The sequence below is a fragment of the Hetaerina americana genome, unplaced genomic scaffold (assembly GCF_022747635.1).
Source record: "Hetaerina americana unplaced genomic scaffold, ioHetAmer1.1.p SCAF_1, whole genome shotgun sequence".
NCBI classification, from domain to species: Eukaryota; Metazoa; Arthropoda; class Insecta; order Odonata; family Calopterygidae; genus Hetaerina; species Hetaerina americana.
In genome coordinates, this window is record NW_027286069.1 from 3,591,770 (window position 1) to 3,615,196 (window position 23,427).

The following is a 23,427-nucleotide window of genomic DNA, read 5'->3' on the forward strand; positions in this document are numbered from 1 at the left end:
GGAGTTCCCGGATCATTGAGTGCTAACGCCTCCCCCCGACCCCCTATGTTTCGTCTGCAGAGGACCTGTTCGCGGACGGCGGCGAGGTCCGCATGGACGGCGTAGCGGGAGGCGGAGGCTGGGCCGGCGGGTGCGGCGGTTGGGCACGAGAGGCTCTCTGGCCTTCGCGGACCGGCAAGAGACTCCTCTACGCCTCCTTCGACGACTCATCCGTGGGGCAGCTGGCCTTCCCGTGGTTCTCCTCTCCCGCGCCTTCCGCGCCCACCGACACCCCCGACGCCACCACCGCCACCACGCTCCCCCGCCACTTCCCCGACGAGAGGACCGTCAGGTACCCCACGGTGAGTGTCCTCCGCCTCACATGGCCCCCACCCACCCACAGCCCACGGAATTACGTTCCAGCACACACTCGTGGACCACACAGAGAGCGGGTAGTTGGAAAGCGAGACACCACACTTTCCCATCTGCCGCTCTTGCTGAACCACGACTTCGGGCGAAGATGCTCCCGTTTGAATTAGATGGTCAAAAAAAGTTAATGACGTCTCATTTTCAAAATGGAACAAAGTAGTACTTAAAAATATTTCACTCTTGATTTATTTATAAAATTGTTGTTGAAACCTGGGAGATATATCAACAGCTTTTGTTCTTCCATTTGACGCATAGTGCATTTAAAATATTCCGCTATTTTAGATATTCTCTCTTACATTGACTTTTATTCTTTTACGGAAACGAATAAATTGTTACTTCTGCTTATTCTACGCATTCTTGTAAACGAATGAAGGGGAACCGCCACCACTAAGGTCGCTGGTTTGTTTTCCTCCTGGGTGGGTTTTCTTCCAACCTTCGGTATTTATAAATGTCTTTAATGTTATACCATTTGTTTTAAGTCCTTTATGTTAATGCCAAAAGGGCTATTTCCGGATTAGCACAAAATAATTGAAATGTACAAGTATCCAATTAGCAGTAATTAGATCATCAGAGTAAAAATCAAAAAAGTTTCCCAACTTATTCATCGGTACATGTGGTGCGTGACCGTGGGAGGAAGTTACTCAGAACAACCAAATGTTGCTATACACATCCACGGTAATATCACTTCGAATAGTACGCCTCATTCTCCAATTTTCACAGTGCGTATTAAATTAAAAACTGCTCAAAGGCCTTTTCACAGAGATTTTGGTCGATGGTTAATGATCGAGCCAACGGTCCCGTTCGATAACATTCAGATTCCCGTTTTTAGCGGCACTTAAAAAGCACTCATATATATGTATATATATATATATATATGTATATATATATATATATATATATGTATGTATATATATATATACATATTTATATACATTGTATATATATATACATATTTATATACATTGTATATATATATATATATATGTATATATATATATATATATATATATATATATATATATATATTTATATATATATATATATTATTCGAGATTTTTTCATGCCTAAAAATCATGTGAAATGTTTTCTATGAAAACTTTTACGCACAAATTGTGTTAGAGCATTACAAAACATAAGTTGCCCTTGATTATAATACTGTAGGGTAAAAATAATCCTAGTTGATGACAATTTTATTTTAAGCGACTATTACATAAGTATGTCACGAGATCTGTCGTTAACGGAGCATTTCTTGGGTTTTTGGTAAACGTTTGCCGCAAGATTTCGCATCATATAATTGTTGACTTAAATCATTCATGCCGTTCACTTTGTACCTGCGGGGCTTCATAAGGAGCATACAACATTTTCTTCTCCCTCGTTTGTCTCGCTCTATCTCAATATCCATCCTCCAAAGACGATGCTACAGTCGTTGTATACACTTCTTATTTTAAGAGTCTTCTGATATACTAAAATGCCGCGTGATCAGAAATTAACAATGGTAATTATCATTGATTCCATTAATATAAATCCTTAGCAACCCTCTATTCAGTCTATTAAAACCGCGGCTGGCATTGTGCCAAATATATTTTCATTGAAAATTAACCAATACTTTTCATCAAATTTAAATCTAATCTCAGCACTTTAGCGTATTATATCGCGTATAAACGTACACTGAGCATAGGGTGACTTGCAAAATTAGTCATTAAATGCATGTCATTAGTGAGAGTTTTGCTAAACGGATTAAACGTCCCCGTGACTCGGGCACTGCAGATCTTTGTGAGGGAGCGCTGTTTAACCAGTTGACGGATCAGTGATGTGGTGTGGATTCGAATCCACCGCTCACTGACTACAAACTCTCATTGAGACAGGGCGAGCTCGACCAAAGCGGCATTCAGTCGTCGACACTAAATATGCACTTTGGTAGAGAGTGGCCAGGAGTTGGTCGAGCCACCCGTACTTGACTTGACCACGTCGAACTACCTGCGGTCGAGTGGTAGTGTTTGGCAAACGGACTCAACCGCACAACAAACGCTCAGGTCAACCACAACAAACAGTTTAAGGGAAAAGATCCTCAACAGCGGTGTTGAAATAAGAATACAGAAGTTCAGAAGAGAAAAAATAAGTTCAGAAGAGGGCATTTAAATTATAAAGTGCCGACCAAAACACTCAAATTTATAGTCTATATTGCTTTATGTTAAATCGCTCAAGAAGTAACTAGATGGGAAAATGCGTGAATAATTGGAATCTGCTTTCCAGATGCAATATTATTTATTTGAAGGCACGAAAGGAAAACAAACAAACTACTAAGAACAATTGTGCCGCGGTGAGAGAAACGGCGAAAATAAAACATCTGGGTCTCAATGGCATTCTTGAAGCCTTTTTCATAAATCATTGCTTGATATTAATTCATAATGTTTTATTTTTATCGAAATAAGAAATCTTCTGGTTCCAAATTGGTTTTAATTGAAACGATAACTAAGGGAGATTTTATGGAAAAACATAACATTCAAATGTGCTCTTTCATTTTGCTTTAGCATTCTATAATCTTACCGTAAATTAACCTGTAAGTTATTTTGAGATATCAAAATTATACCTACAGAAATAAATCTGATATTGCGTATTATCAAATGACAAGTACATTTTTTTACAGTACCGTTAAGTGATAAATGTAGAACTAGTGAACTTTCAAAATACTATTTTGTAAAAATACAGTGAATAAAATTGTTCCGTATTACTCGTATCTATGTCTAATCTGACTCTATAAGTTTAAATTTAAGGATGACGGAGTTAAAGAACAAACAATGCTCTCATTTTCTAATAATTTTGAATATTTTAAATCGATGATTTATCAATTACCCACTGTACTTTGAAATCGAAACCACACCACCTTTTGGCTTTTAAAAACTACGACTGGCCTTCTTCTCTTACTCTTCTCTGCCGCACTATTTCATTTGTGACTATACGCACCTGTTTTTTCCTGGTAAATAAATTAATTCAACAACTGCAGTTTTAAAGAGCTTGTAATCTTTCTCAGACTTGTATCCTGAGGCTTATGCATTTCACACGCCATGAAAACATAAAACCAAAGAAAATCGGCATTAGTATGAAATTAGTATGATCACATACATTCCCTCTTGACTAAAATAAATCCCTTATAAGATCATGCTCTCTACGGCAGAATTTAGAAAATTTCAGATTATTCCATTGCATTTCATCATTTATTTATTTTTAGCAACCAAATAGCAGTCTTCATGCTGTCTCAACCTGAGATATTCCTCTCCTCCTTAGAGGCTATTAAAAATTACTTTCTATCCAAACGAACCCTTGTGACATATAATTTAAAGCCAGAATGTTTCTTAAATTAGGACTTACTGGTCAAATCAATCACCGCGAATCCAATTTTAATTAGAGAATGGCAACATTAAATGCAAGAAATGAGCCATTCAATTCAATTTCAAAATTTTAATTTAGGATCCGACCAACATTTCAACAGAATCAAATCATCTGTAAACTAATCAAGCCCAGGATTCATCTCTTCCACAATAATTATGTAACTATACTCATCAATTTACCATAGTGCTAGCAATGGTTTTATGCTTAGGGCTTTCCTTCGACATCACTATATCTTGTGCAAAATTGTTTTAATTATAAAATAACCCAAATTAATTAATGATATCATTGGTAATGTATCACCTACAATTGTTTGACTCAAAGCACATAAAAAGTCACATTTTTTTAAATCACATTATAAATTTATATATATATATATATAAACTTTGAAGATATTTTAATATGTTTCGAAGATACTAATTTGCATACATATATTTATTTATATATTAGCATAGAGGTCATTTACCTGTGGCCAGGCTACCTTCATATTTGGACATGAATTAATATGTTAAACGGAAGAAAGGATTTCTAAGGAAAATAGGATGGCGAGTATCTTCTGCATTCTGGCATATAAACAAAGCGGTTTTATAGGGAACAATTTCAAGGCCTACAGTCATTTCGGCATGAGCATCGCGTCATTTCCCTTAGGATGACCCAAACAGGAGCACACACGCGCACGCACCATCTCTTGTTCCTTGGACGGAGATGGCAGCAGTTGGTACGACACGATCACGGGGGGGGGGAGGCGTCCCTCCCTCCACACCGCACACCACCATCACGGCCTTCCGTCTCCCTTTGAGACACTCTTGTGGACCTCTTTCTTTCTCTTTCTCTCTCTCTCTCCCCCTTCTCCTGTCTCTGCAACCGCGCCCCACTGCAGCCTGGAACGCCCAACCCGGAAGTGACGCTGTGGGTGATGGACCTCGCCGACCCGGTTGCCCCACAGCGCTCAGAGGTCAAGCCCCCGGCGGTCTTCCAAGGGCAGTGAGTAGATAGAGTTCCTCGGGGCTTCTCGGGAGGGGAAACCTACGCTCGTGGTTGTCTTGGTGATGATGAGCTGATCATAATCATTATGGAAGAACCCTCGCATCAGCATCAAGATCTAACACGTTCTCAATCCCATATTAGAGCCAGTGCAAGTGGAGGGAGGAGCATCACAGGAACAACTCCGATATCCCTGACACCGTGAGTTGTCTATCAAGATTTTAAAGATACCGTATTACCGGTCCCAGCCGAAGGAGGTAGGGACCGAGTAGCGAATGATTTTCTCCGTATTTTGTACCGAAATATAAAAACGCTTTTATTGGAGTTAAACGCGTATATCAGAAAAACCATTTCCCTCAACACACTTAAATTTAAGAAAATGAAGTCACCATTTCAGAAAATAGCAAATTTATTAGTCACAGCCTTTTCACATTTCGCATTAGCTGCCGATTTTTCAGATATAAAAATACCGAGATGAATGTTTTCCATTTATTCTCTCGAAGAACCCGCGCAAACCATAAATTGTCTACTGCGTCAAACCGCATTAAATAATATGATACCAACTTAATTTATTTGTACTCGTTAGAAAACGTTTCCTCCACTGAAAATATAATGTGTGTCAATATGACAGCTATTCATATGATATAGGTAACTAGATCCAATATATCAAGTAATATATCGACAAATACTTTTCGGGGGTTGATTAAAATCACTTAGTAGTCCAAGTTCTTCCGAGATTATTTGAATAATATGTCCTGCGTTTTCATTAACCATGAACAAATCCTAACAATTTGGTTGGTTTGAGCTGCTGGCTAATCATTAAATGTGTGTTTTCCCTATGAGATACATATTTTGTACTCGAAATGAATCTCGTTTCATAATGCACCATAATCACGACGGATGTCGTAACAGTAAAACAATTTCATTGAAAAATTTCGTTATAAAAGTTCACCCGGCAGTATAAGTCACTTTCCAGTTATTATTAGATTTATTAAAAATACTCCAAATAACTCTTCGAATTACTCCGATGCAATTGAAGAGAGGTTACATCATTATCGTCTCAGGGATATTTGAGTGTTTCCTTTTGATCACCTCGCTCCACCATGTTTTACGTGTGCGTAAACAAAAGAAGTACTTCCCCCGCTTGACTTCTTACTCGCCGACCAACCATCACCGTTTACTTCCACTATTCTGTCTCTTTTTCTGTCCTCCATTTCTTACTTCTCGTCTTTCTAAAAAAAATTAAGGCTTGCTATGTGGCTCATGTGCTTTTGTGTTCTGTCTCTATGCATTTTTTCGATTAGCATTAACCCAGACCCCCTTCTCTTTACAAGTTTTCGATACTTGGCTCGTTTTTACGCGATTTGTTATCACTGTCGTGTTATCGTTGTCACTATTCTTTTTTTTTTAATCCTTGCATCTTTTGGAGTGCAGACCTCAGTGTGTGCAATTCATAAAATCTTTTTTTTTTGGTTTTGCTGTGATTCTCCGGTCGTCCTCTCACCCCTAACCGCCTTCTCTCTCTCTATCTCTTTCCCCCCATCTTCCCCCCCCCCACCCCACCCGCAGGGAGTACTACCTCATGTCCGCGCAGTGGGTCGGCGGGGGTCACACGATCGTCTCGGCCGTCTGGATGAACCGGGCGCAGAACCTGAGCGTGGCGGCAACCTGCGTCGAGCCGGAGTGGTCCTGCGTCGAGGTATGAACCCCATTCACCACACCACACCCTCCCCCCTGCCGCTCCCAAACAACCCCACCACCATCCCCTCCCCCCTACACGACCACTCGCAAATGTGCTCGGTGGAGACCACTCGAATGTTTTTCAGGCTGTTAAATGAACATTCGCGTCGGACACAGAGAGAGCCAGTCACTCCTCCAGTTTCGGTTTCCTGAACTAAAAATTATCTTCAAACTTCATCATGCATATATTCCATCAAACAAGGGAAATTGAACACTAAATCCAATTTAATCAAGAATTCAATTGATCCCATTTGATAATTTATAAATTGCATACATACTCGCACGTTTTTCAAATCAGTTTAATGTATTCAAGGGAAAACTTATGAAATCTCATCAATTTAACGAAAGCATTATTCTGTACTTTTGATGCCCGAAAATATTTCACTGAAATGTGTACAGGCGTTGAACGTAATGCAGTTAAATTTCCCGCACCGCTCCTATTATTTGTAGTGGGATCAAACGCTTTGGAGGAGGTAGAGGTGACGCTAAACTTTGCCGCGCAACCGGTCTTAGTACTCTGCAAGCAGTAGAAGTGGCAGGAAGTCAGTTATTGTAAACCTCTGCACGCCGACCCTGTCTTGAAAGACCAACCAAAGAAATTTCAAGCGAACTTTTGCAACGTATTGAAAATGAAGCCAATTATTTGGACAACGTCATCCCTGGTGATGGAACCTGGGTTTTTGAATACGACCCAGAAACAAAACGCCAAAGCTCTGAGTGGCACACCGACAAGTCCCCCAAGCTCAAAAAGCCAAGAATGAGCAAATAAAAAGTGAAAACAATGCTCATTGTCTTTTTCCACAGTAAATGAGCGGTCCACAAGGAGTTTGTTCCTCAATGACGGCAGTTAACGCTGCCAAATACGTGGATGTGCCGGAAAGATCCGAAAAATGGCCATCAGGAAGAGAAAAGACATCTCCGCAACCTGGAAACTCCATCACGGCACCGCGCCTTGGCCACAACGCACTACGAGTCCGCGAGTTCCTGGCCAAACACCTGGTACCAACGCTGCCCCACCCTCATATAGTCCTGACATTGCCCCATAAGACTTCTTTTTGTTCCCTCGGGTTAAGGCAGCCCTGAAAGGAACCCGTTTTTCGTCCATAGAAGATATCCAATCAGCCGTGACGAAGATCTTGCGAAAGGTCCCCGAAGACGCCTTCCAGGGCGCGTACCGGTCATGGCAGAGTCGCTGGACAAAATGTGTAGAGGCCCAGGGACAGAAATTTGAAGAATTTAAAGTGTTTGTGCAAATCTGTTCAATAAATTACTTCAAAAAATAAAAGCATAATTTTTGGAAGGCACACATATATCTTATATATATATATATATATATATATATATATATATATATATATATATATATAACACAGATGTAGATTTTTAGAATATAGAGACACAAAGAAAGGACACTCACAATTTGTTATTTTACGTTTCGACAGCACGTGCTGTCGAAACGTAAAATAACAAATTGTGAGTGTCCTTTCTTTGTGTCTCTATATTCTAAAAATCTACATCTGTGTTTTTATATATTTGTGTGTCGCCGAAGAGCGTTCCATTTCGAAGATATTTTATATATATATATATATATATATATATATATATATATATATATATATATATATATATATATATATATATATATATATATATATACACACACACACACCCCCTAAACTATTATTACAATAAACCATTCTTGTTCAATGTGCATCAACAGCTTTTAAAAAGATGTTTTCAATATTTCAGAGAATTCAATGTACATTTAAAAATATCATCCGTGAAGGAGGCGGTGCAGGATTCAGGCGTATTGGGGATTTCGCATTGCAAAAAAATTAGAAACGAGCGTTCAATAAATTTTCATGATTGAAAGGCAATGCAACTTCGTAAATCAAAGACGAGTTGGACCCTGTGTACACTGGATAGTCTGCAGTATCATTTACGAGCGTGAAATTGTGGGCAGCTAAGTTTAAACGTGGCCGTACCAGGTTGGCTGCTGATGAGCGTTCGGGAATACCAAAAATTGCCACAACCAGCGATACTATCGACAGAGTTCACCAAATGGTCTTGGACAATTGTCAAATCAAGGTGAGAGAGATATCAGAGGCTATTGGCATATGGAGAGTATGCTTTATTCATATATTGACAGAAGAATCGGGCATGCGTGAGCTATTCACACATTGGGTGACGCATTTGCTCACTCTGGACCAAAAACGCATCCGAATGAACATTTCCAAGGCCCTGTTGGAGCGGGTTAAGAGACTCAAGTCAGATTTTTTGCGTCGATTCATAACTGTAGATGAAACTTGCATCCACCACCCCTCTTTTGAGAAGAAATAAGAGCCCAGAGGACTGACTGCTAAGGGCGAACCTGCTCCGAAAAAAGCGAAGACGGTTCCATCGGCCGGAGAGATGATGGCGACTATTTTTTGGGATAGTAACGGAATTGTGTTCATCGATTCTCATCATTAAAGTAAAACGATAACGGTAGGGTATAACGATTCATTACTTAAAAAGCTGAAGGTATAAATTGCAAAAAAAGACGACCGCATTTGTAGAGGAAGAAAGTACTTTTCCGTCAGGACAACGCACTTTCTTACGCTTCGGCAGTCGCTGTGGTGGAAATTCACGAAATGCACTTCGACTTGGTTGACCACTCACCGTATTCACCGGATCTCGCCCAAAGCGACTTTTTCCTGTTCTCTAATCTTTTCAATTTTGCCAGTAGGACAGATATTTTTATCGGATGAGGAGGTTATTGCATACGCAAACTCCTATTTGGCGGAGAAAGACGTCGATTGGTATTTGGAAGGGTTAAAAAAAAGCTAAGAGCATCACTGGAAAAAGTGCATCGACTTAAAAGGAGACTATTGAAAAATGACCAACAAATTGAATAAAAAATGTCTCGTTTATCTGTTGGGCCGGAACATGTTCTCGTAGATGACTCACGCGAGACAGTCACGAAGAGATAGAAAAACTATCACTGTCAATATCGGACATTCTCAAAAAATCCGAGATTTGTTTTTTTTTCAATTGTGCTCCCTCAGTGTGAATACGTGAATTTCCTTATTTACTCCTCACTCCCTCCCCCCTCCCCCCATATAAAGCCTCTCTAACGATTTTCTCCCTGTTTCCTTTCTCTCCCCCCCCTAGACGCACGCGGAGAGGGCCCTGGAGGAAGCGTGGGTGGAGGTGCGCCCGCCTCCCGTCTTCCCCGCCACCGTCACCTTCGCCCGCGCCAACCCCACCAAGGCCTCCGTGGACAGCTTCCTCGTCCTCGCACCTGTTCAGGTACGTGTCCGGCCACGCCCCCCCTCCCCGCTGCGACGCTCCCTTTCACTCAGAACCCCAACCCCCTTCCCTCCGCCCCTCCCTCAACCCTCGACACACCTCTTCTCCAGAGTTTCCTTCATTTTCGCATTCAATCGACGGGCGGGCGGGGTTGCTCCGAGCCATGGAAACGTGGATGGAATCGTTAAGGTGGCAGGTGTGCAAGTGAAGTCCCGTTGCCATGGCGATGTCCGCATTTTTTTATCACGCCCATTAATTATTCACGACCAGGGGGCCGTTTCTCAAAGCTGCAATTCAATTTACAAGTCTTAGTAGCTCTCCCATACAGAAGGACTGCTGGATGACAGTAAATTTGTTTATACGCATATCACGACTATTTTCACGGCATAACTGTTTTAGAATAGTTTTTTATTATATTTACGACGCACCTGTGAAAACCTCAAGCAATTAATAAATCCCCTGAGGCAATCATAAAATAAACCTTCCAACTAAGGCAATGTAAAACTGCAGACTAGTGATGAAGTATGTGTTGCAAACGTTGCAACATTGTCAATCGTAGTATATAGCATAATATTCGCAGCTTTATTCATTTTAACTATTATTCAGAATCTGTACCATCTGAGGTATACAGGGTTCGTCCGGAAAATAAGTGTACTGAGCTCAGGAAAAAAAATTTATTACACTTTTACTTATCTTAAGCTAATATTCCTCAAAATAGGACCCTTGTGAGTCGGTACACTTGTTCCAGCGGTGTCCCCATTCCTGGAACGCTCCCGCGAAGGCATCATCGGGAATCTCTCGAAGACTCGTCGTCGACCTCTTCTCTGCCCTCCACAAACATCTTGTGCCACCGAAAGATCATGTTTCTGGACATGGCTGACTCCCCGTAAGCCTGGTTAATCATACCGACAGTTTCGGTAGACGATTTCCCAAGCTTTACCGCAAATTTGATGGAATAACGCTGCTCCAAAAACTTCGGCATCGCGTTCCGTGACGTGGGTCGAAGCGTGGAGGTTCGCGTTAACAGAGCTCCTCACTACACCACAGCTCAGAGCCGACTGCCTTTTTCAGCGTCGCTTGCCAACATACCCCCCTCCAATCGCAGCCCGTCAGAGCGGTGCTGGGCGCGCCTGGAGCGGCGCGCCCAGCCCAGGAGTCAGTACACTTATTTTCCGGACGAACCCTGTATTATGACCATATCAAAAAATAGCTGACGAAAACTCATTAAGTGTTTACAAATCAAATTTTCGGTCTAAATCTAATATCAATTCCAAAATTTAGCTGATTTTGACTCGCTGAATTAATTGCAATCCGTCAATTTTGCAGAATCTCTTGCATTCAATTTAACCAAGTGCAAGAGAAGCGAGGCTGAGACCATGTAAATTAAAATAGACTTAAAAATCAACAATCAATCTCAATACTAGAAGGAAAGACTTGTACTTTTAGAATGGATATAAAATACTTCCACGAAGTGATGCCTGAAACAATAGAATATAACAATCAATCAATCATATTTCTACCTATACATAGTGTGTTTATTTGTGAGCTATCATACGTCACAAGAATGAATAAACCTTGCTGTCTGTGTGTGTGACGAAAACCTCCGCGGAGGTGAGTTTCATGCGTGTTCGAACTGTTGATGCATTCGCACTATTAATGCACTTTTCGAAAAGGGTTCATTTCATTGTATTAGAGTAAGGGGAAGAAGGAAATAAGATGTAGCACAATATGCTTTGTCTAAAACTTGCGCTGCATGTGTTAACTGTGCGAGAAACAAACTGGTAAATAATGAAATCCATAAATTAAAGAGTACCTTCTGCCATAAATTTACCCGACTAATTCTTATATTTATTTATACATATCCTGCAAGGCACCACCAAGGTGTGTTGAAGGGGGATTATACCAGTATACACTGCTATAATGACTTGATAAAATCAGTTAGCTTCGGGGATGATCAAGTTGTAGTTATCATTCAGACAAGGGGTCACAACCGTCGCTGAGCAAATTAAAAAAATCAGCGATAGTATTATGGAGTAACAGAGTTGTACCAAAATAAAGAACAGTGGAATAATAGGTTGTGTTCTTCATTTCACGGACATGAACTTCCACAAAGTTGAACCAGGTACCATCGAATACAAATCAGTGATAGGTTTGGAGTGACAATTAATGTAAAATGAACAAAGTTCATGGGGCTTTCAAGAAATATGAAGGCTACGCTAAACGTGAAATAATGAAGGGCATTAACAAGAAAAATCAAACAGTTTAACTATCCTGGAATTATTTTGGACTAAGATGGTTCGAAGAAGTCGGGACTTCAGAGGATGAATTCACTTAGACAATGGAATTTTCATAGGGAGTAAGGAGTTGATGACAGGGAAGTTGAGAGGAAGGATGCTAAGAAAAGACTCGTCAAAACTTTGATATGGGCCGTGGTTTTACAAGGCGCGGAAACAGGCTCGTTAAAGCAAACAATACAAACCGAATCCAACGGAGATGAGGTACACTCATGTTGCTGCGGTATCTTACACCGAATCTGATCTAACTATCCAAATCACTGAAATTAGGGTTCAAAGATTGAATGTCTGATATGAGTAAATAAATGCCGCCCTTCGGCCCACGCTCCAATTCCTTATTTCTACGATTTTCCAGAAACGGATCCCCTCTCCTCTCTCAAGCCAAAATCATTGCCTTAATATTTTTGTGTGTTTTTTTGTATTTTCGGCTAAATTCCGGTTCGACGCCGTCGGTGTTCCTTGTCACGCTTCTCACAACTTGGCCTCCCACCCCATCTCCTTAGGAGGGCACCGCTGATCACTTCACGCACATCAAGCACGTGTCGCTGGCGCCGGCGGACGGGGAGCACCTCTCGCCATCGGCCGCGCCCGTCGAGCAACGGATATCCGTGCTGAGCCACGGCCGCTACGAAGTGATGCGGATCATCGCCTGGGACGACACGCGGCATCTCGTGTGAGTAATCAGCTGAGTTCAACCACGTTTCAGGTTCGAGCAAATATTTTGCCGAGATCAGCACTCCATTATCGAGCCTGATTAAACAGATTTTGTGAAGAAAAAAGAAAATGTAAGCCAAAATAATAGTCCAAGAAGGCCAAGTTTCAAATTAGTGATATTAGTCCTGTACAATATTGCCCAATAAACAAATATTTTAACCTGTACCATTTTGGTTCCTCTTCATCCCTGGAACAGTCACTCTTTTGCCTTAAAACTTATTAACTACAGGTATTAATACCTTATATCTGGTATTGAGAGCCCTTCAGATATTTATTTGACGTCTTCATTAGGGCAACATTGAGACGTCACAGTCCCTTCTTCCATTTAACCCTTGGATATTGCAATTAAGACAATCACCAATATATGCCCTAGGTGGAGGAAAACCCACGTAAGCGGGATTCAAACCCGCGACCTCTGGATTGGCAAGAGAGGGCGTTACTTGAGAGTAATTACTACGAGCAGCATTATTATTAGTTGTAGTTTGTTAAAAAAGGAAATTTTTCTACGTAGGACTGATCACTTCTATGTGATGGTGTAACATAAAAAACACTATTGAGGAAGGCAACTGGCAATCACTTCAATTATCATTCCCAAGAATATAATGATGGACAGCGTAGAGAATGTGAGTCCTGGCAATAATGGGACTCAGCCCAATCGGCCGTGTGTCGTACGCGGCAGTGGAAAAGGCAAGGCTTCCGCGATCATCTCACGAAACTCTTGTAAAGGATTACCAACTGCAGCAGAATAGAAGATATGGAAGAAGAAGACCGAATTAGTTGAAATAGGAACCTGGAATTTTAGGGAAATGATTTAAACAGGAAAATTAGAGAATATAAGGCGGAAGATGGAAAGATGAAAAGTAATATCTAAGGCCTATGCGAGGTGAGATGGAAGAATAGCGGGGATTACTGGAGTGATCAGTATAGAATAATATACAGCGGCGGGGACGAGAGCCAACGAAGGGTTGCCATAGTATTAAATAAAGAGGTAGGAAGAAGCGTAGTTAACATAGAGCAGATAACATAACATAAAGCATTGTCCTCAACTTTACCAATGAGGATGCCGGCGTTTTCCTCGATATTACAACTTAATGTTTGGCATCTGATTGAGGCTTTTAGTCTTTCATTCCTTCACCATTCACCGCTGCGCGTGCCTAGAATCTCACTCTAAACCCTGCGATAGTTATGATTTTTCTGGGCCCTGCACCAGAATCAGTAATCACCTACACCAAAACGCCTTCGGGTACGAACTGTAGCCTGTTTCTCAAAGCTAAGAGTTTACTAATACCTAAAATTTGCACTTACAAGGAGTCTGTCGATGGTAATAAATAGTAGTGCAGAATTTTTTGCATGCCTAGATAGCATATCACGTATTTTTTTTATTTTTTATATTGCATTTAAGGCTGACTGCAGAGGACTCATGGCTCTACATATAGCTTTGAGAAATTGGCTCCTGGTCTCACCACAAAAAGTACTCTGATTATAATTGTCATCGAGAAAAGCCAACTCGTTCGACCTATTCCTAACATTTTCTAAAACATTTACCCCTTTCCCCCCCAAATATTTGAATAATTTTCTCTCGACTGGCCTGAAATGACCCTCTTCCCCTTGTATAACGGACCTCTCTCTCTCTTCCATGGCGCAACCCCACCCCCCATCCCCGGGGCACGCCTGCGCAGCTACTACTTGGCCACGCACGACAGCAATCCGGGGCAGCGCCACCTGTACGTGGTGCGCGACCCAGGCTCGGACGACGCGTGGCCCGGCACGGAGAACCGCAACCCGCGCTGCCTCACGTGCTACAGCGCCAAGTCGGACTTCTACAAGGGATGCGCCTACTTCGAGGCCCACGTGAGCCTCGGAATCAAGCCATCCCACGTCACTATTGAGTGCCTCGGGCCTGGACTCCCGCGATCCGGAGTCCACGCCCTCAAAGGTAAGAGAGTACTCACGTGGGAGGGTGGTGGTACGAGGGAGAAAGACCATTATTGAGGGCCTGCAATGGGTGCCACCGCAAATGAGGCTGCGAAAGTTGCTTGGTTGAGCATTGGGCCTTTATTCTGTGCCTTACCGATTACCCGCAAAAATTAAGTAAAAAAGTGGCAAGAAAAATGAATGCTGAAGTAATTTTTCCAAGCACGAAATAGTTTTTACGCTCATGCCTTCAAATGTTAAAATAAAATAAAAATAATAATGATATAAAATGATCATGCACTATGGATTTAAAAGCTATAAAACGTGGTTATCTTTCTGACCTATTATACTACTTACAAGATTTTGAGAATATTGGGATGATCTTGAAAATTTCTTTCAAAAAATAAATTTTCCGAATCCTCAGGTACCGCGGAGTCAGTTTACCACGGTATCCCGAATAAAATTGTCAAAAATGTTTAAGAGAAACTCCTTTTACACCTTGAAGCAACTGATTTTTCCCGTCTGGCAGTTATAGATATTATTTTACGCAATAATAAATGTTAAATGACATTTTAAAAGTTTGGCTCGCTGGCACACTCTAGATCCGAGTTTGCCCATCCCACCTGGTGCTTGCACCCCTTGCCACACACCGTTTTGGTAGATCGCGGGGTATTTATGTTGATGTAGATTCAAGCAATATTTTCAGTGACCAGCGAACCCGAATAAGTCATGATTTTAGATACAGCGACTGCAAGCGTTTTCTCCATTGAGCAGTTGCGAAATTTATATGATTTCGAGAGTATTCTTTAACGATTCACCGAATATCCTGTCATTTAGATGATAAGAGTAAAAATGAGACCTAGTAATGATATTAAAAAAATTAATTATTTCATTATTTTTCCTCGCAGTCGATATTTCCTTCGCACAATAAAAAATTCATCAGGTAGTTGGAAGGATGTGGGATCCAATCGAGTGTCGTCATGATTTTTTTCAAAATCTCAAGATAGTTTTCAAGGATTTAAAAGCGAATGTGTGAAATGAACTTCGCCGCCTGAGCAACTTTCAAACGTAAAATCTGCTGCTGTAGCTTTTCTTTTGACGCGAAAGGAATATTCCCTTTTAAGAATGCTGATCTACTTACATAGTTTGCCTCTCACATGCGTCTCATACGACGGAAGACCTCTCACCATTAACTGAAGATAACCCGGCGGTTCATATGGACCAGGGAGCCACTCCACACAGACTCCCCTTTCATCCAGTGTGACATCATCAGAAAATGAGACTCGATAAAAAGAGGCGCTTTGGTGTGCAGTGGGCGGCGGCGTCCAGGGAGAGAATTTACGACGGGCACGGCTGGCGCCACCTACGCTCAACGACTGCCTAGGTCACAAAAATATCAGCTATATGAGATTTTGATAAGGGTCAAGCACTATAAAAAGACCTCTCTTGAGGGAAGCGAAGGAAAATGGGAGTTTGCACTGATTTTCATCCGACGCGATTCCATGAAGACTGGAGCGCCACTGGAGAATTTCGGCTAAACCGCAAGAATGTCCAGTACCACCCCTTGACGCGACTGAATGAAGGTGGTATGAAGGTTCTTCCGTTCCAATACGCCAAGAAGTAAGGAGTCAGCCTTAATGGAGAGTAGAACCAGTTCAAACTCCTTCAGATAACATACACATGTACATGAATGTGAACGCTCCGTTGGTTTTTCGTTCAGTTTGGCTGAAAATACTAAGTAGGCAATGAACAGTGTGAAATAAATACGGGTCGGTATCGGCTGGCCTACGATGTCTTACACCCAAGCAAGCGACAAACCGACTTGAGCGAGTGCTCGGGGGTGAGCCGTCTCTTCCCCCCCATCCCTCCTCATCTCCACCCACCCACCTTAACACTGTCATAGGCGTTGAATCGGTTGCAACGCTACGGGACTCGAGATGGCCATTCATTTCTTCCCATATTCTCTTATTTGGTATCTTTTATTCGCGGGATACACTCTAATTAATGATTGAAGTACTTCATCGGAGGTTCTTACGTATTTTAGATAATTTCAGAGATATTAAAAGCACCAAAAAGAGCACACTATGCATACTATATGTCATGAAAATATAATAAAAGAGGTTATAGAAAAGTAAAAACATATTACTAAACAAAAATCAGACGACAGTTTTCCATTCTTAGCCGGCAGTTCAGAACGTAACAAAGTTAAATATATCGATCTATAAAGCTAAAATGTTAATATTGTTGTAAAGCTATAATGGTAATATAACAATATCAAACCAGATTTTTACATTGCCATTTAACAATTGAAAAGCTGACACGATCGAAGTCTACTAACTATTTATGCGACAAATCAATCAATATCCCAAAGAGAATCAAATCCGGGTTTACTTCCTAAACTAGCTTGAAAATATCTGCTTCAAATACGTTTAATGAGATCAATGCCGTGCAATGAGTGTGAGGTACTTCGCCGTGGTGCCGGAAGACGTCGGCGCTAACGATCCATCGTGTGGGGCGATCCGACGGGAGGGAATCCCACCGCCGTCTATAAGACGACCCCTTGTGCTCTCTCCCTGCAGATCCCCCCGAGGATTTCCTTACGCCCACTGTGCCTATATACAGCGAGTACCATCGGCGCCGCATGCAGAAGGGGAACGCGATGGGCGCCGGGGGAGCGGCCGTGGGCTCGGGAGGCGCGGCGATCACCGACGGAAACGTGGAGCTGGCACTGCCCACGTCGCGCACCTACGAGGTGACCCTGTCGCAGGGTGCCAGGGCCCAGGTGCAGCTGCTCCTGCCCCCGAGCTGGAGGGAGGAGCTGCGGGACGCCGCCTTCCCCGTGCTCGTCGAAGTGTGAGTACACCACCACCCCCACCCCCCCTAGTGCGCCCACTTGTGCGTTTGCACCTGTCTGGTAATTGGCCTGTCAGATTCGCCAGGGGTCCAAACGCCGCCTGCGGATGTTGATACATGGGAAAGGGTCTTCATTTTTGGGCGAGATTGAAACTTGAGTCTCACTACCACTTAATCCCTCGTCGCTATTTTCGGGAGAATATATTACAAAAACTTTTCCTTAACATGTACCTACTGCCTTTAAATCCTGCGTCATAGTGTATTGCTACAAACAAACATGTACCACTCGTGGGAAAAAATTAGAATTTTGCTATTACCATTATTTTTTTTAACCACTGCAGGAAGGAGCCCATACAAGAAGGGGTTCTGCGAAACCAGCTGATAGAAAAATATTAGCCCCAGTAGATTATTTCTGTATGAAGATATATGCATTATACACGCGCGCACACACACACACACACACACACATATATATATATATATATATAAAGATATATATATATATATATATATATATATATATATATATATATATATATATATATATATTGTAGTTATGCGATTTCTAGAAAGAAAAAGTCTTAACTAAACATTAAAATAGGAGGGCAAAAACTAGAGCAGGTAGAACAGTTTACGTATCTCGGTAGTGTTTTGGACCAACACGGTGAAAGTAGTAGGGACGTAAGGAGAGGAATTGCGCTAGGCAAAGAGGCTTTCACAAGAAGGAGGGAGTTGATGACAGGGACGTTGAGTAAGGATATTAAGAAAAGACTCGTAAAAACTTTGGTATGGAGCGTAGCTGTGTACGGCGCGAAAACGTGGTCATTGAAGCAGGAGGATAGACGTAGACTGGAGGCTTTTGAAATGTGGGTGTGGAGAAGAATGGAGAAGATGAAATGGGCAGAGAAGAAAACAAATGAGGAAATACTTGGTATGGTGGGCGAAGAGAGGAGTTTGTTGGAAGAAATCCTACGGAGGCAGGAAAAGTTGTTGAAGGGGGTATTGACCGGCAGCGGGATGTTGAAGACTGTAATTGAGGGGAGAATGTTAGGCAAACGAGGAAGGGGAAGGAACAGGATAGGGATGTTGGACGGGATGAAGGGAGGAAGAAAGTACTCAGAGATAAAGAGGGACCTGATGTAGAGTAGGATGTTGTGTTTTGCTAGGAGTCACAAACTATTTAATTAGTAGCTGTGTCCATCCAAAAATTTACCTTAACCGGTGGATTACCTATTAATAATAATATATATATACACAATTTTTTCTGGATATGCTAACTGTAACAAATTCAGTCCTCCAGAAATTTATACGAATCATTCTCTTTAAATAATGATATAATAGGATTTTAATTAAATGCTTAATATATACGGTCTCCGTACGCTTGCCTTCTACGTTAATGCATTTTAATTTAATTGCTGATTTTTTTAAATGTTCCTTTTATTACTATGTTGACGTATCCATTTAATATCGTCATAATAAATTCGTTGCAACATTTGTTTAAATATTTTGGTTTTTATCCAGAAATAAAAATATAGTATATTCATCAAATTAATTAATTTTCTTTGTTGGCCATATTATCTATTGAGGGCCATCTTTATCTATCGAATAAATGAAATCACTTTCAAAATTTTTCTCATGTTGTAGCTAAGATGTGATGGATGATTCTGGAGCTATTCTTTTTAAAATTTATCTTATTTTCAAATGCCCAAATAATTCATAAATTTAATTCATCAACTAAATATCCATTTCCTTTCGGATTTTATTAGGTGTCATATGATGCAAAAATTTTGAATAAATTCTTAAATAGAATAGGTTTTTAGGATTGACATGAATGGCATTTTTCGTCACTTTCCATGGTGGAGGCTGATGAGCCTGAGAGAATATGAAGGGTCAGAAATTCGATCAGAGTCGTTTGTCAAAATTTGCCTATTACTTTCATTGAAATTCCTTCCCTCCTGTTAAATTTTGATATCAGTTTTAATCATTTTCGAGTTGATATTTGTGGCTGGTTCGAGCATTTTCCACCACTAGTGAAATGACGCACCGCGCACTCATTTACTTATACGATCTATCCACCCTGCCTTTGGACCTTTCAAATACAAAGGTATGTCACGCCCCGACCAGGCGCATGCATGTGCCACGTATGATCTATTTCCTTCTTTGAGACTCCAGAGAAATAAAAATATTATGAGCCAGGTGCGATGTGCATCTTCATTACCCATTTCCAAGCAAGCGTTGAGTAGGTAATCGCCACTTATTTATCTTTGAATGCCTCACTTTCTTGGCTGCAAATACGCCTCGGGTTTTGCCTGAACTGCAGGAGGGCGTACGTAGTTGCCAAAATGAAATCCTAATAATGGATTTCTGCCAAGAATAAGCCCCTAAATGAAGCTAAGGAGTGTTTTAAGGGCAAATCCATGCTATTCCTTCCAAGTTACTGCCCCACTCACTGATATACTTATTTCGAATGAATATATGTTTGTAAGGCCTCTCGTCCCCTTTCCGAGTTCTAAACTCAACCTTACTTGCCATTTTTCTTCCCAACAATAGTATTACTAAAACATTCAACTCGTCATCATTACTCAGTAATGAAATAGTTATATTTTTGGCTACAGGAAATTCTTTATTTAAATCTGAATGGCACTGTCAAGAACTACATAAATAAAATGAAAAGTTTTTGCAACGAAAATATAAGGGTGGTGAACCAAAGTACAATAATAAAACGATGTTGATCCTTATCCACGACGTGAAAGTACGAGGTGTGTTCAGAAAATAACATGAATTTTTAAATTTCGTGGGTTTGGAAAGTCCGATAGTCAAATTTTTTTCATTGTGTTGGTGTACTATACATTAACAGTACATGCCCCTAAAGTATGATCAAATTTTCATCTCTGTTCATTGTTTAATTTGTCTGTGGCAGCCGCTAAGGCTAGACGTATTTTCATGAGCTCGGCGATTTCCGTTTGTTAAAAAAATGGATCAAAGAATTTGTATCGAATTTTAGCTCATAGAAACACGTCTAACCTTAGCGGTTGCCACATTCGTTTCAGCTTTATCATGTATCAACTATTTCGGCCGAACACACAAGGGAAACTAACTGCCGAGAGAAAAAAGTGATACAGGATAAGTTCAGCGTTCTTCGTAACTTTCCTAAGTATCATGTAACCATAACGTTTTTCATTTTTATTTATAACAAATAAGCCCACCTAAAACAAAAGTAAGATAACTTTTGGGATATTTTCCGCGTCACGTATTGACTCGGGAAAAATCTAATGCGTTATTTTATCATGAGTACAATATCAATTTAATTGAGAGTATCGTATAGGGTTCATGATGAATGCATTAGGGTGGGTACAGGGAAAGGCATTACACGAGATTTTGCAAAAAATGGGAGACGCGAAGAGGTTGCTAGGATAAATTTGAATAAGGCAGAAAAAAGTGGATAGAGGAGACATAGAGAGTTACTTGGAGGTCCTACGAGTGATAGAAGGAATAAGAAGGACAAGCAATGAGGATGCCATGAAGCCCACCCACAAATCCTCATTCCCCTCCGCCCATGATTACCTGTCTGTGAATCCGCCAGTCCTCCATGATAATCCGTCAAGTTGTATAACCTGTCTCTTGTATATAATCTAAAAGTTGACTTTTTATGATTCTCAGTAAAAAATATCGCCATGTAGCATAGAGGCTAAAAAGTCTATTAACTGTAGGATCCAGGAATCAAATACGAATTACGTCTCCGCACACACCCAGCAAAGCCCGAGAAGTGCAAATTTCAGGGTGTTATTTTGCAAGGATAAAAAGAGGCAGAAGGAAAGAAAGTCGTCCCTTTACAATACCCGGATGAATTTCTTACGTCTTAGAACTTGGCTCTCCCCTCCCTTATCACGCCAACCCTTGGGTTAAAGGACATTTTCAAACACCGCTGATTCAGAATTATGATTATAAGACCATTCTCGGAATTTGAGCATTTTGATGAATAGAGTAAACTGTCAATCTAGCTCGTCTAGCAACTTGACCAATATAACTGTTTCCCAATGAACGTGGGCCACCCATGGCCAGCATATCGCTCTAACAATTTCCTTTCGCAGCAATGGCCGGCCGGGTGTCCAGTCGGTGAGCGAGCGGTGGCGTGTCGACTGGGGAAACTACATGTCCAGCCGCAACGACGTCGTGTACATTCGGCTGGACGTTAGGGGGGCGGCTGGGCAGGGCCGGCGGGCCCTCAGGCCCCTTTACAGGCGACTGGGAGGCGTCGAAGTCCAGGACCAAGTCACGGCCTTAAGGTGAGCAAGAGACACAAACCTTATTCCTATCACAAGTTTTCCAACATTAACATAAATGGATTCAAATCATTTTCTTTCTTTGCGTAGCTGCGTATTTAAGTTGGTCACAACTTCCCCCTTCCGTCTGAAACTGTTCACGTTAGGAGAGCTACCTTTAACATTATATTTCAGAATAATCAAAGCGTTTGTTCGTGTTTACAATTGATTCTAATCCGGGTAATAGCATTTCAAAGTAAAATTGACGAAGATTTTAAATGATGCATGGCAAATGGCTCACACAAACTTTTAATAATTTCAATCTAATTGTAAATGCTGAAATATTCTCTGATGAAAAACATGTATTTCTTTTTTAATATTTAAAAGGTCTAGACGTGTTTAAATTAATCTTAGAAGTAATTTAACAGATATAATAAACTGCCTTGATGCAATTCCTTTCAATCGCGTTGACCGTTTTTTTCTTCAGGAAATTGAAGTATGTACATTTTCACACGGGCATAGCCTCAATCGTCGACTCATCCGCACAAAATGCGGCGATTACAATACTCATCATCTTATCTTATCGCCTCGCAGGGTGCATTTAAAATAATCTATTGGCATTTTTCCTTTCATAAAGATATCGTATAGGCCACCCTATTAAAGAGATGAAGATCCAAACACTCAACGGTTAACGGTTGGCTATTTTTTCACGCTGTGATGTTATCTCTTCATTCTCAGACACCTTCTGGATAACCTCAAGTACCTAGACGAAACAAGGGTGGGCCTGTGGGGTTGGGGTTACGGAGGATATGTGACGACTATGGTCCTCGGATCCCAGCAGAATGTCTTCAAGTGCGGGGTTGCCGTTTCGCCCATTGCCGATTGGCTGCATTACAGTGAGTATTTCCGAAGCTGGACCATTTGATTATTCCTCTCAAGGATCCAAATAAAATTTCGCACTAGCCTAAAGGAACTCGGAATAATCGCCCTGAAATGCTCCGAAACTGACTGCAGCTGAAATTTTCACCTTACACCATAATTGCACTTTTAATTCGCAAATGAATATTATAAATTCAGAATTACCGAAGATATAAGCCAATTAGTTCTCGTGGCGTCCTAAAATGATCTTCCGGTGGTTCTTCCCCTCTGGTTCATCTTGTAAGAGGACAGTTAAACGGATTCCAGGCAACTTCGTCAAGGCAGAACTGAAGAAATGAGGAAAATAAGTTGGCTGGAATGAACGATGAAATTGTCCATCGACGAAAAGAACCACCTCAGAAAATAACCTGAATAACCTACACCTCTAATTTCGTTGTGCCGTGTCACAGTGTTTCACACAGAGAATGGTACGTTACTGGAAATCGGTTTAGATTTCAGATAGGGTAAAAATTATCAGATACATTTGCATATATCCAGTCTGTAATAGGAAATGAATTTTAATGATTGATATTGAAAGTAAGACTAATTTAAAATATAAATAAACTTTTAACTTTATAGTTAAGTAAACTCGTCAGTGGTTATACTAAATTTTAGGATGATTTTCGAAATATTATTCAATGATTTGAATGTGAATTTATAAA

At 41.0% G+C, this 23,427-nt stretch overlaps 1 protein-coding gene across 1 annotated transcript in view; it reads left to right on the top strand.

Annotated features, from left to right (window-relative positions):
- Positions 1-23,427, top strand: part of LOC139687572 (inactive dipeptidyl peptidase 10) — a 599,750-nt gene that overhangs the window by 571,027 nt on the left and 5,296 nt on the right. Inside the window, exons 8-16 of the mRNA XM_071584792.1 lie at positions 61-341; positions 4,676-4,779; positions 6,349-6,478; positions 9,673-9,810; positions 12,608-12,777; positions 14,498-14,754; positions 17,312-17,585; positions 21,677-21,871; positions 22,586-22,743. Of these exons, the coding sequence (XP_071440893.1) occupies positions 61-341; positions 4,676-4,779; positions 6,349-6,478; positions 9,673-9,810; positions 12,608-12,777; positions 14,498-14,754; positions 17,312-17,585; positions 21,677-21,871; positions 22,586-22,743 (1,707 nt within the window). The remainder of the gene's footprint in view (positions 1-60; positions 342-4,675; positions 4,780-6,348; positions 6,479-9,672; positions 9,811-12,607; positions 12,778-14,497; positions 14,755-17,311; positions 17,586-21,676; positions 21,872-22,585; positions 22,744-23,427) is intronic.